The following is an 11,927-nucleotide window of genomic DNA, read 5'->3' on the forward strand; positions in this document are numbered from 1 at the left end:
AGAAAGCTGGTTTTAGCTTGGCTTCCTTAGAGCATTAAATTGTTGTACTGGCAAGTCTTTTCCAAAATCTCTGTCCTGTCTCTTCTAATTTTTGAACTGGCTGTCCAGGTACTATACAGAAAGATAAATATGCTCCCTTACGGTTTATGTGACAACAGCTGAGTGCTGAAGGAAGACCCACTTAATGCCCAAGTGAAGGACAAGCTGGGACAGCTCAGCTCTTTAATGTTCTGCTTGCTACCCTACCCACACACGTGTACCAATGGCCCAGCCAAAACAGATGGAGCTTTAAATTAGCCACAGCCACCACTGCTGTCAGCCAGGCATGGCATGAGGATGCTGAAAGGGGACAGGGCTTGGTGTGAAGGGAGTAAGAGAAACACAAACCAGAAGGCACAGGTCTATAAAAAGCAGGGTTGACAGGTTCTGCTGCCTACAGAACAACCTGCTCAGTTTTATTTTTAGAGGAATTTAACCTAATAAGGCTAAAATTTGACAGCAGTACTTGCTTGTTCACCATCTGAAGCAAAGTCCATTGCATGCAACTATGCACAACTGAACATATGGACATTGTTTTTCCATAAGATTCCTCTATTACCGGATACTGCCCTAAATGGATGGGGTTAGCCCACATTTAACCACTAGAGGGCTTAATTCTATTGCAAAAAACTGGTTTTTTTCAATTTGGTGTTCATGACCTTTGGAAAAACATCCAAACAGAGTGCTCTCTTTAAATACCAACCACAAAAACTAAGTGATCTGAGTAACTGAGACAAAGGGGAATTGTTGTAGTGAAGACATTGCTGTGGGTGGCCAGCTGCTTCAGGAAAAAGTAACAAATCAGACTGATTCACAAACAGCTACTGAACACAGACCAGCTACATTTCTAGTCTGGATCACATCCACCTGGTTCCTGGGTGAGCGTGCTGCACAGAACTGAAAGCTGAACAGCACCTCAGAGTGCTTTTAATGACATCAACAGAATTAGGAGCACACCACAGGAAAACAAGGGATAAACTAGCCAAAAAAACCTCAAAAAACAGTGACTTAGAATGCTACAGTCTGAAGCAGAAGTGACAGAGCACACTGAAAGGTAACAGAACAGAGCAGAGATGGAACAGAGTGAGCACAGTGAGAGGCAACATCCATCTCAGCAGGGCAGGGTCACGTACAGGAGGGCACAGTTCAGAGGGCAGGGCACAGGCAGCGCAGGAGGGTCATATCCCAAGGCCTGTGCTGAGAACCTTGCCTGAGTAGTAGCAGGTCAGCTGAACTAATTTCAAATTATATACCACATTATGGACTAACCACTGAGAAGTTACTCTGCAGAAATTGAAAAGCACCTCAAGATATTTGCCAAAGGAGAATTATTTGTTGTGTGCTCTACTTCAACAGAGAAGTGCGTCCCAGCTGTTTGCCTGAACCCTGCCCAGGGATTAGTGCTCTTCACAATGTCTCCTCCATATTCCAGCCCAAAGCTGGATGCAGCACTCAAGGTGGGCTCTCACAGAGGGGCAGAGTCCCCATCTGCCCTGGTGGCCACACTGCTCTTGGTGCAGCCCAGGACACGGCTGCCTTTCTGAGCTGTGAGTGCACATGGCTGAGTCACTTCAAGTTTCTCATCCACCCACCAACATCCCCAAGTCCTTCCCCTGAGGGTTGCTCTCCATCTGCTCATCCCCCAGCCTGCATTTGTGCTCCAGAGATTGTCCCAACCCATGTGCTTCCTTATTACAAAACCACGTGCAAGTAACCTTACCCCTCAGAAGTCTCTAAACCATCTCCTGAATATCCCACTGATCCAACCTGTTTGGGTAGCTACAGTAGGATAGAAAAACTTCTTTTAAAGAAACCAATTCTACTGGCAGTTCTGATACTCAGCTACAGACTGACACACCAAAAACACTCGAGAACAACCAGAAACAGCATGACCAGAAAATGTGACGTGAGAAAAGCAATCTGGGAAGGACAGAGGGTGCAGAGTGAAGGTAGAAGGCAGCTACCATTTTGTTGCCTTCTCTGGAAAAAATACATGTTAGGAAGGCTGTCTCCTTAACATCAGAGCTGAGCACCAACCATATCCTAATGCCACTGCTTCCTCTTGGAAGATATCCTGATTTCAGAAGTGCCTAACAAATCAGACAGCTGTAAGCAATATTACTAGTTAAGAAACTCCCTTGAGTTGATGAGTTTAAGGGCTGTAACATCAACACCCAGGAATTCCATTTTAAGAGATAAAACCAGGTGAGGTGACTGTAAAAGATGTCCTGTAAGTGAAGAATTGTTCAGCCAGCTCTTCTAACAGCTTTTCCTAGAGAAGAGAACTTGGCAACCAGCTAATGGACATCTACTAAATGAAATTGTCTCAAATTCACTCTGGTGGCCATGTAAATAGATTTTAAGGTCTCCTCCAAGTCAGAGGATGGTGCTAACAGAGACATATCCTGGCTTAGTACCAATATCAGACACTTGGCTTTCAGCATTTCCCTGCATTTCATTATGCACAGAGCACTGCTAGCAGGAAATAAAGAGTCATATGTAAAAGTAAACGCAGTTCTGTTTATTTTCCAGCAACATCCCACGCAAAAGCAATAGAAACACGAACTGCTCTCAGCAGAAAATCTGTACAGTTGGTAACATTTACAACAGTTTTACATTTAAAACCAGAAAACTGAAAGAATCAAACACTTTCTCTAGACATTGTTTTCTTGACTGCATTAATAAATGACTATGACTATTTACAAATTTCAAGTTAAGGCTACTACTTTTAAAAAAACCCCAACATTATTGCATAGACTTTACCATGTTGACCTCCAATTACTTGAGGGTATTAAACTTCCAATTGTTTCTGAAAAATTTTTGCAAAAAAAGTGGCTTTTTAAGGTAAGGTAGTTAAACTTACAGTAACTGCAGTAGATGGGCCTACTAGTACTAATCAGCCACATGCACAGTACCACGTGCATTACTTCATGTCAGGTGTGTTACAAGAGCCATATGTAAAAACAAGGAAACATAAAAGAAATCCCCCTACTTGGCTCTTGATCTGCAGGTGGACAATTGAAATCATGTTCACAGAGGGGGAGGGAGTGGGGGAAATTGGTAAGATCTTGCTGTGCTATTTATAATTACTAGAGGATAGCACTGCCGTTGGCTAGTTTTACTACTGTAAAGTTTTATAAAAAAATCTGATATACATAAATTAAAAGTTAACAAGAAGTCACACAACTTAATTGCCATTTTACATAAGTTTGGTCTGGAGAATACCTAGACCGATCACAGCTTTGAGAACAGTCTTCAACTTTGCTTAAGCTTTCTTACTATTAACAGGTTATGGATCAAGCTAACCTCTCAAATTTAAAAGAAACTTTCTCTAAAACAGTTTGCACAAGACTATTTAACTCACAGTATCAAATTCTTTCAGTGGCTCACTCAAACACACTTCCAAGTCAAATTCTCCTTCTGCTTGATAGTCAACATGTCTAACTTTGGTGGGAGTGCCAGAACAGGTATCCTGGAAGGGAAAAGCAATTAATAATTACTAGTTAAGTAGAGGTTATTAGTAGAGGTAATTCAATTAACTTCTCTAATTAATTTAGACCACCCAATAACAAAGGCTTGCAAATGCTTTAAAAGCCATAAAACCTCAATGCTAGTCTTAGTATTAATGAGATGTAGGCTTCTGCCCATCCAACCACATTTGAAGATACCTTGCAAGTGTTCCAAGGACCTATACGTGCAAACATTAAAACATTACACAGATTTAATATTAGAAAAATAAATCCAGTAAGAAAAGCATCCCTAGATCTTTAATGCTCAGCTGTACCAAGTGCTTTCTGGACATAAAAGGAGCCTACTTCTGTGTGACAAGGAAATTCCACCCTATTTTGATATTAGATATTGCTATCTAAAGTAGTATTTCAACTGTACATTACAGTTCATAACTGATTTGCTTTCAACAAATTTTCTTTTGTAGGCTATGAAAAAATGGGATATTTTTAATTTGAGATGATAATTTAAGTTCTAATTCTCTAAACCTAAGACTACAGACAGATAATGGCTATAACTGGAAAATACCTGAATTTCACGATTGCTCAGCTTTACAAACAGTCCCTAAACAAAGTAGATTATGGGATCTGTGAGGTATTCAGGCTGCTCTGGATATAATTTTAAGCAATGAACCAATTATCAACAAATAGTTATGCAAATGACAGATATGCTTACATCATTATCTTGACAGCTCGTTTGAGATTCAGTAGAATTGCTTCCAACAGATTCTGTCTCCATCTCACCAAGGTCAACAGGACAACTGTAAAATCATTTAGAAGAATACAGCATAAAAATTTTTTGTGTTAAGATAGACTTTGTTGTGCAGTGCTGAAAAAAAAATGGCCACAAGAGAGCAAAGAGACCTACAGAGATCACAGGGACAGTGGTGGCAAACTGGGGAGAGCAAACAGAACTGCAGGACAGCTCAGTAGTGCCAAAATGGCCAAGGACTGAATTAAGTCTTGAGACTGAATACTGCAACTTGTCAAAGACAAAAACCCAATGCTCAAGAAATGCCTCAAAGTAAATGTTACAGGAGAGGAATTTTTTTTTTCTGTTTTGCAAAGATTTAATATCCATTGTACACAGCATCTGAAGGTAGTATTTCAACACCAATGCACACAGCAGGGTTCTGGCTGAAGGACCAACTCCCCTCACACGGATAGCAAGTAAAGGGAAGCTAAAAGGAAGCTTTTCTTTTAGATCCTATTGCTCTGCAGTAGTTTTAAAATCAGCATCCTACTGAGGAAAACCACTACTACATCTTCTAGAGCTTGGGCTTTGAACACTTGTGGCTATGCTTGGAGCTTGGGATGAGTTCACAATTCTCCCTCTCTGGAGAAGGAACATTTTATACCACTGTTCTTGAACTAGCAAGTGAGAAGAGTGAGGCAGGCTCCTGTACACTGGATTGGTCCAAGCTCAATATTCAGACCTGCCATTAGAGAGAACTCTCCAGCACTGCTCCTACCAGCTAATCTGAACACTGCTCTGAAAGAATTGGCTCCTGTTGATGGCGTGGTGATTATTTTATAGGGCAGGGCAGAACTGGCTCTGCTTTCACCATTGAAAAAGTGAGGGATATGGATGTATGCACTTCCAAGGATACTGGGAAAGGACCAGGAAGCTGATGGATATTTTGATTGAGAAGGAATTGAACAGCACTGAGTGTGGATAAAAAATTAGGAAAAACATTCAGCACTCACTGACTTGTCTCAAAAAGAACTATGCTGGGGGTGGTGTTGATTTCTTAAACATGAGACTTCACATCATAATTTCTGTAACAGCATTTTGAATACTCAGTACATACATTTCCTGCAGATCACATCCTCCTTCAGTTGGAGGATCCCAGGAATGCAGTGCAACTTTCCACAGTTTGATCTGCTGGTCCCATGACCTACGGCTGTACTTCTTAAATTTGTTTGGAGTTCTGGGATGAACTCCTGGTATACGATGGCATCTATTCAGATATCAGACATGAAAAAATATCAGTGCTTTATTCACACATACATAACATACCTTTAAAAGTTAACTGATTGTATTATTTATGAGAAAACACCAATGTGCAATTCCAGCACTCAAGCAAAGGTTTGCCAGCTCCATACAAACTTCTTCGTTTTTCTGACTCCAAGTCAAATGAAATAATAATAGTAATAAAGAATTAGCATTCACAGGGCTGAAAACTTAATTCCAAACTCAACAGCAACTGTAGCCCATTTTGCCTTGTAGTTAACTAATGAGAAAACTGACTGCATAAAAGCAGTTTCATTTCCTCTCATCGACAAGCACATCCAAAAGAACTTTCATTTCCATTTCAGCAGCATGAGGTATTTCTTATATACTGACTCATTAAAATAAACCCTTAAACCACACCTCAGTTGATTGTTAGTGTGATCTAACAGTTCAAAAATGTCTTAAAAGTTTAATTTGTAGATGCCTTCTATTTAAATGGGTATTGGATTCCAAGTTTAGTACATTAATGTGCTTATAAAGAACAGGTATGACTTGCAGGTGGACATTTAGTTTTCCAGAAAGTCAAGCAGCTTACCTAGGAACTTCTTTAATGTATCTATCATATGCAATCGTGTTTTTTCCATAGTTTATCTGTTTTTGTCTTCTCATCAAAACCACCTCATCTGTCTCAAGTTCTACTGCCACCGTGGACTCCTTTGAATCAGAACTGAAGAAAAAAAACATTGTAGGTTTGAGACTACTAAAACACCAGTGACATTCAAACAAACCCACTTATAAAAGGCTATAAATAAGCTTGTTAAAACTTTTCAAAAAAATGCTTGGGGTGTTATGAAAATTCTATTTTCAAGATTTTCCTCAGTGAAGCTAGAAATTTAACCTACCTTCCTGAGGAGGACTTCCTTTCTCTCGAAAATTCATTTATCAGGAGCTTTCTTCGGTGCCTGTAAGAATTCAAATCAGTTTTAAGAAATTATATACACCAAGAGGAACATGAGGGCTGCATTGTTGAATTAACTTTTCAGAATAGCTCAGAGTTGAATTTACTTTTAAGAAAAGCAGCAGCACCCCACACTGCAGGGTTCTTAAGCAAAAACCCTGCAAAGCAAAAAAAGGCCTTAAGCAAAGACCTTTTTGCTATGAAATGGATGTTTCAGTTTTCCCTTAAAAAACAATAAAAATACAAGGACTTTCTTTTCCTGACTATTTTTCCCTAAAGCAACTTCTTATAGCAATGATACAAAAACCAAGTCATTAGTGAGAGGGTATTTTAAGTATTTTAATCTGAGATTCAGGAAAAGCTTCTTCCAAAAGGGAGATACTTAGGGATACACATCCAATCTCCAGAGAGTATCCCATGACATTCCTGCAGGACTGAACCCACAGCTGATCTAAAAGGAGCAGACAAGAGGCTAAGGTTGGCCTGATTTTACTACAATGGTGAAGTTAAAAATACAAATTGAAACAGATTCTACAAGATAACTTCAATTTCTCTTCCTTTTACCACTTCATCTTAAACACCCAGGGGTACCTTGCAATTTCTTTGTGAACATTGGTCCTCATTTCATCTTCTTCCACTGCAGTTCCCCAGTCTAAACACCTGGGAAGGGGTCCAGGACCTTCTGGTGTTGTAAAACTAGAAAGAAAAAAAAAAGAAAAAAAAAGAAAAAAATCAAGGCTCTGTGTTAAAAGTTTGGGTTATTATATTTACCTCTCCCACTCACAGCTTGATCCCTTAAACATGATTATTTACAATGCTCAAAATGGCTGTGAAAACCCTGTGTTCTATTAAAATATTATCACTGTAAAATTAAGCATCAGTTGTGACTTCCACCTTGAGGTTGTGTGGTTTGTGTTGGGTTTTCTTAAAATTGATGCAGGTATCTGTAGAAACATACCACTGTAGCTTGATAATCCAGCCTGTGCTTTCAGTAACTTCCAGCTCGTGTTGTTCAGAAAATGGCACGTGAAATACCAACTGTATTCATTTACTCACTTGTTTTCACTCCACTAAATGATTTAGCAATTATTTATACTTTGATGACTGCAGATTCATTAGCTATATGAGATAAAAGCTGGAGCACAGAATTAAGTTGCAAAGCTAATTAATTAAAATTACATGATAGCACCAGGAGTTGCTTCATGTAAATATATGCCTAGCAGAGAAGGCAAAGGCACAAAACCATCCTATTTTAGCTAGGAAACAGAGAAAGCTCTGACTTTGCAAACTGGTTTAACAACTTTGCTGCAGCCCAGGTTCAGACTCTTGCAGGGGAATAAGCCCATATCTCCTCCTCACCATCTACTGCTGCCTGCATTCAGATTATTCAGCGTTTCCCCTGTCTATCTTCCTGATGACCAATCCTCCCTAAGTAAAACTCAAAACTATCCTGCAGAGCTTTTTCAGCAGATCTGGAAATGCTCTGGAGACTTTCCAGGATTCTGTGCAAACATGTCCCCTGGAGTCAGGGAATTAGATCCATCTGCACTAAAACCAGCTCCAACTCCCTCCCTGCTCCTAAAATGGTTTGCACAACTTTAAGCAATTTGTTAAATTCAAACTAAAAGTTATTTTTAGATGAAACCCAGTTACCAACTTGGCAAAATTAAAAATCCATAGCATACAGTACAGGTCCCTCTGCAAAGATCTATTCAAGCTCCAAGGATTTTTAACTTTTGCTTATACCAATTTCTATATTTGTAGAGAACACAGGCCATGTTCAGTTATTGTTCTCCTGTAGAGAACAAACAGCAGGATCCTAGTTGGTCCCAACTCCTGAGTTTTTTCCTCAACACTGTGATGTGATACCTTTTTATATTTGTTTGATTCTGTACCTGTGTTGTGATTATCAAGATGACTCAGCCTCCATCCTGATCCTCTTTACTTTAGAGAATTTTAATTTGACATGGTCAGATTGGCATAAATAAAAAGTAGTTTTGGCCGCGGAAGAGAACAACTTCAGAGCTCAATCCAAAGTGAAACCAGGAAGCATATCTGCACAATTCAATACTTGCAGACACGCAGAAGTGTTGCTTATTTACATTGAAACTATCTGTAAAGTTTCATCCTTGTACTGATGTTCAACTATACTTCCTGGAATTAGTTTAAGCTACTCCGGATAATGTAACCTGAGCCACTGACCGACGTGTTCCCTGTTTATTGTCAGGAAAGGAAAATGGGTGGGGCACAACCTACCCCTGTTCAAGAAAGTTGATTCGATCAACTGGGCTGAGGGGACAACTCTCATACACAGATCAAAGTGATTAAAGATAAGGAGACCGTGGCATGAATAGCTCAGACTGGAAATGTGATATAAAGTAAGATACTTAAGTCTAGCTGTGCTGACAAACACAGAAGGCAGCATTATGGGGTGACCTCAAAAGTGGGTCCCCCACAAATGTGCTGAAATACAACACAACTTCTCTGTGCTCCCTTCAGAAACAGAAAACAGATGATTTCGAAAAACTGAATTTTTGTCATTTACTGCAATTTTACAACAACTCTTTGTACAGCTTGTATTTACATAATGGGCCTGTACAGTACTAATCCTCGATAAATAGCAGCAAACCAACACAAAATAGGTCAAAAATTATCAAGGACATGTTTCAAGAAGTAAGAATGAAAAATGCTGACTCTTAAGAACTGACTCCAAGATAAGAACACTGCGCTCGATCCTTTTCCCTCCTTTGAGACCAGCTATTTGTGGCTGATAAGGGATTGTTAAAGAGGCAGGGCTAGGAAAAACGAGCAGAAGGGTCAGCTCCCGGTGAACAAAAGAGCAGGAAGTCGCTGCCATTGTCATCACGCTCACCTGTCCAGCCGGCTGTCCTCAGGCCTGGGCTTGTTTTCCTCAAACACGGACGATTCGGGCTCGTTCTGCCTCCGCCGCTTCCCATCGGCGCCGCGCTTCCGCGCCTGGGCCCAGCGCGGGGGGTGCTGCGGGCTGGGGACAAACACAGCGACACACGGGCACCGGGTGGGCTTCAGGGCTTTAACCTCCTTCAGAGACCGCGCTTATTTACCCATTTCACTCCCACCAAACGCAGGGAGGCGACGCCACTCGCTGCGGGCCCTCTGAGGGCTCTGCGGGCCCCCTGAGGGGAATCTCCGGGCCCCCCTGAGGGGGCTTTGCCCCCCCCCCCCCTCACGGAGCTCCGCCGCGGGACGGCGGGAGCGAGGGCCGGGGAGCGCAGGGGGAGCGAGGGCCGGCGCCGCCACGCCCGCCTCAGCCCGGCGGCCTTACCTGCTCTTGGTGCTGCCGTGCGGGCTCCTCTGGCGGAAAGACATGGCGCGGGGTATCCTCGGGAGGGAGGCCTGGAGGCAGAGGCGGGCGCGGGGAGCTGAGGAGGCCGGTGAAGGAGAGCCGGGCGATGAGGGACTGGCAGGCGAGGGCAGCTGAGGCGGGCGGTGAGGCAGAGGGGGCGGTGAGGCAGAGCCGAGGGAGCGCTGCCGCCTTCCCGCTCAGCCCCTTCGCATCTCCCGCCGGCGCTGAGCGACACGTCCGCTCCGCCTCCCCGCGGGGCGCCTCCACGGGGACAGGTGCGGAGGGGGGGAAGAGCGGGAAGGCGCAGCGGCCGCCCCGCGCCCTTAGACGCTCACACACATCCCCTACCCCCCCGCCAGGGTAATGGCTCAGCCCGCTCCGCCCGGCCCCGCCCCCGGGGCGTGTTGGCGGGAGAATCGAGCGCGGGGGCGCGCGGTTTTGGCGCGCGGCGGCGGCGGGACTCCCGTGAAACAACGGGGAAAAATCCAGCCCAAACAAAAAGAAAAATACAAATTCCCGCGATTTAAATATGAAGAATGACTGTCCCCGGCAAGGCTGTATAGTCGATGACGCGCACAGGGTAGCTCAAGTTCAAACCCCACTCCAGACAGTCACCACAAAAATTTCATAGTGACATGGCTTTGAATTCCGTATCAATAGCGAAGAAGGTCGGGTAACGACACGAGGTGGTTATCCTTGGTTCGTGCACCTTTCTGGGGTTTTTACTTGCACAGTGAGATCCCGTTGGTCCTGCTATTGGGCATACACTCACGTTTCAGAACAGTAATTTAAAACAACTTGAAGAATTCCAGAACACAAACAGCTTTAAACAATAATGCATTTGCAGCCTGAAGACTGGTGAGACACTTCAGAGAGATGGTTTTCTGCTGGCCTTAAAATAGCAGGATTACTAAGGTTGAAAAAGCCTTACAATAACAGGTTCATTAAGGTTGGAAGAGCCCTCTAAGATGATCAAGTATGACCATTATTAACGAGGCACTGCTAAGTCCATTGCTAAACCAGGTCCCCAGGTACCACATCAGAAGCACCAAAACAGATGGCAGAAGTAGCAAACAAAAATTTGTTTGGTGGGTTTTTCTAATCAGCTTAAAACACTAAAGCAACTATCCAAGTGCAGCAATGATTTTGGAGAAACTTTCTGAGCACACAATAACAGGTGATGTTTGGTTTTGTTTTTTTTTTTTTCCTTAAATAAAGACACACTTCAGCCTTCCTATGCATGAAGGGATTTACTTTGAAAATTTCATTCCGTTTGTCTGGCCTTACTGTGTTAAATTTTGTACAAACTAACATCTTCTGTGTGGCACCTGCATGAACATCCACATTCCTGCAGAAAATTCTGCTGTGCTGGCACCCCTCCTTTCCCACACACTACTACGGAAAACAGAACTGTGTTCTGTAAACAAGGTCATGCTTGAAGTACAGCAGAGGTTCAAAACATGCACAAACAAACTCCTCTCCCTTCAGTCTGGCTCTGACAAAAGCTGGACCAGCATGTTTGCCTGAACACACCCAAGGAAGGCAGACAGAGGACAGCTACAGCCTGGAAGCCACACTGTACTTTTAGCACAACACAATCTACAAATTAAATTCAGTTTATCCAGCAGAACTATCTGCTGGGACATAGCTCAGGGATTACAGCTGCACTGCATCTTTCTGTCCTTGTCAGCAACAAAAATCCTTCAGAAAAGCAGTTTCAGACCATGGTGGGAATTTAAGGGGAGGAGATATCCTCAGCTGTGACCTCAAAGGAGTTTTAGAAACAAAACAAAGTACACACAACCCCTGGCGTTTCAGAACTTGCAGTGAAGGATGGTTTCCACAAACATAGATAATGTATCTTCTATAAGGAGATTCTCCCAGTGGAAGCATGCCAACAGATGATACTTGTCACTTCTAGGGAGAAACTGAAACCTGCCTGCTGAAGTTCAGGGTATATTTTGGTTTAATTATAAACTGAGCACAGATTTATGCAGAGGAGATTTAATTAAGTTGGGTAAAATTAAAGGAAAAACTGGGGGTGGAGTGCCAGACTTCTGCTTCACTTACCTCAGTTGCAAGCTCTGTGTCAGACAGCCTTGAGTAGGTAAACAAGTGCATGGACAGGCTGCATTCCAGTTTTGA

At 42.7% G+C, this 11,927-nt stretch overlaps 1 protein-coding gene across 1 annotated transcript; it reads right to left on the reverse strand.

Annotated features, from left to right (window-relative positions):
* Nucleotides 1–2,556: 2,556 nt before the first annotated feature.
* SLBP (stem-loop histone mRNA binding protein) lies at nt 2,557–9,925 on the reverse strand. The gene is made up of 8 exons (XM_084204963.1): nt 9,762–9,925; nt 9,330–9,461; nt 7,049–7,153; nt 6,402–6,461; nt 6,095–6,226; nt 5,357–5,506; nt 4,222–4,306; nt 2,557–3,511 (listed from the first exon to the last, which is right to left on the reverse strand). The coding sequence occupies exons 1-8, from the start codon at nt 9,803–9,805 to the stop codon at nt 3,395–3,397; spliced, it is 825 nt and encodes a 274-aa protein (XP_084061089.1). The 5' UTR covers nt 9,806–9,925; the 3' UTR covers nt 2,557–3,394.
* Between the last annotated feature and the right edge of the window lie 2,002 nt (nt 9,926–11,927).

The sequence above is a fragment of the Fringilla coelebs genome, assembly GCF_963513975.1.
Source record: "Fringilla coelebs genome assembly, chromosome: 4".
NCBI lineage: Eukaryota > Metazoa > Chordata > Aves > Passeriformes > Fringillidae > Fringilla > Fringilla coelebs.

Excerpts from the sequence above, each read along its gene's own strand:
- SLBP (XM_084204963.1), bottom strand. The coding sequence starts at position 9,805 with ATGTCTTTCCGCCAGAGGAGCCCGCACGGCAGCACCAAGAGCAG. Across the intron at positions 6,227-6,401 it reads AGGAAGTCCTCCTCAGGAAG|TTCTGATTCAAAGGAGTCCA; the intron begins GTAGGTTAAATT and ends TTTTTTCTTCAG. Across the intron at positions 4,307-5,356 it reads GGATGTGATCTGCAGGAAAT|TTGTCCTGTTGACCTTGGTG; the intron begins GTATGTACTGAG and ends ATGATTTTACAG.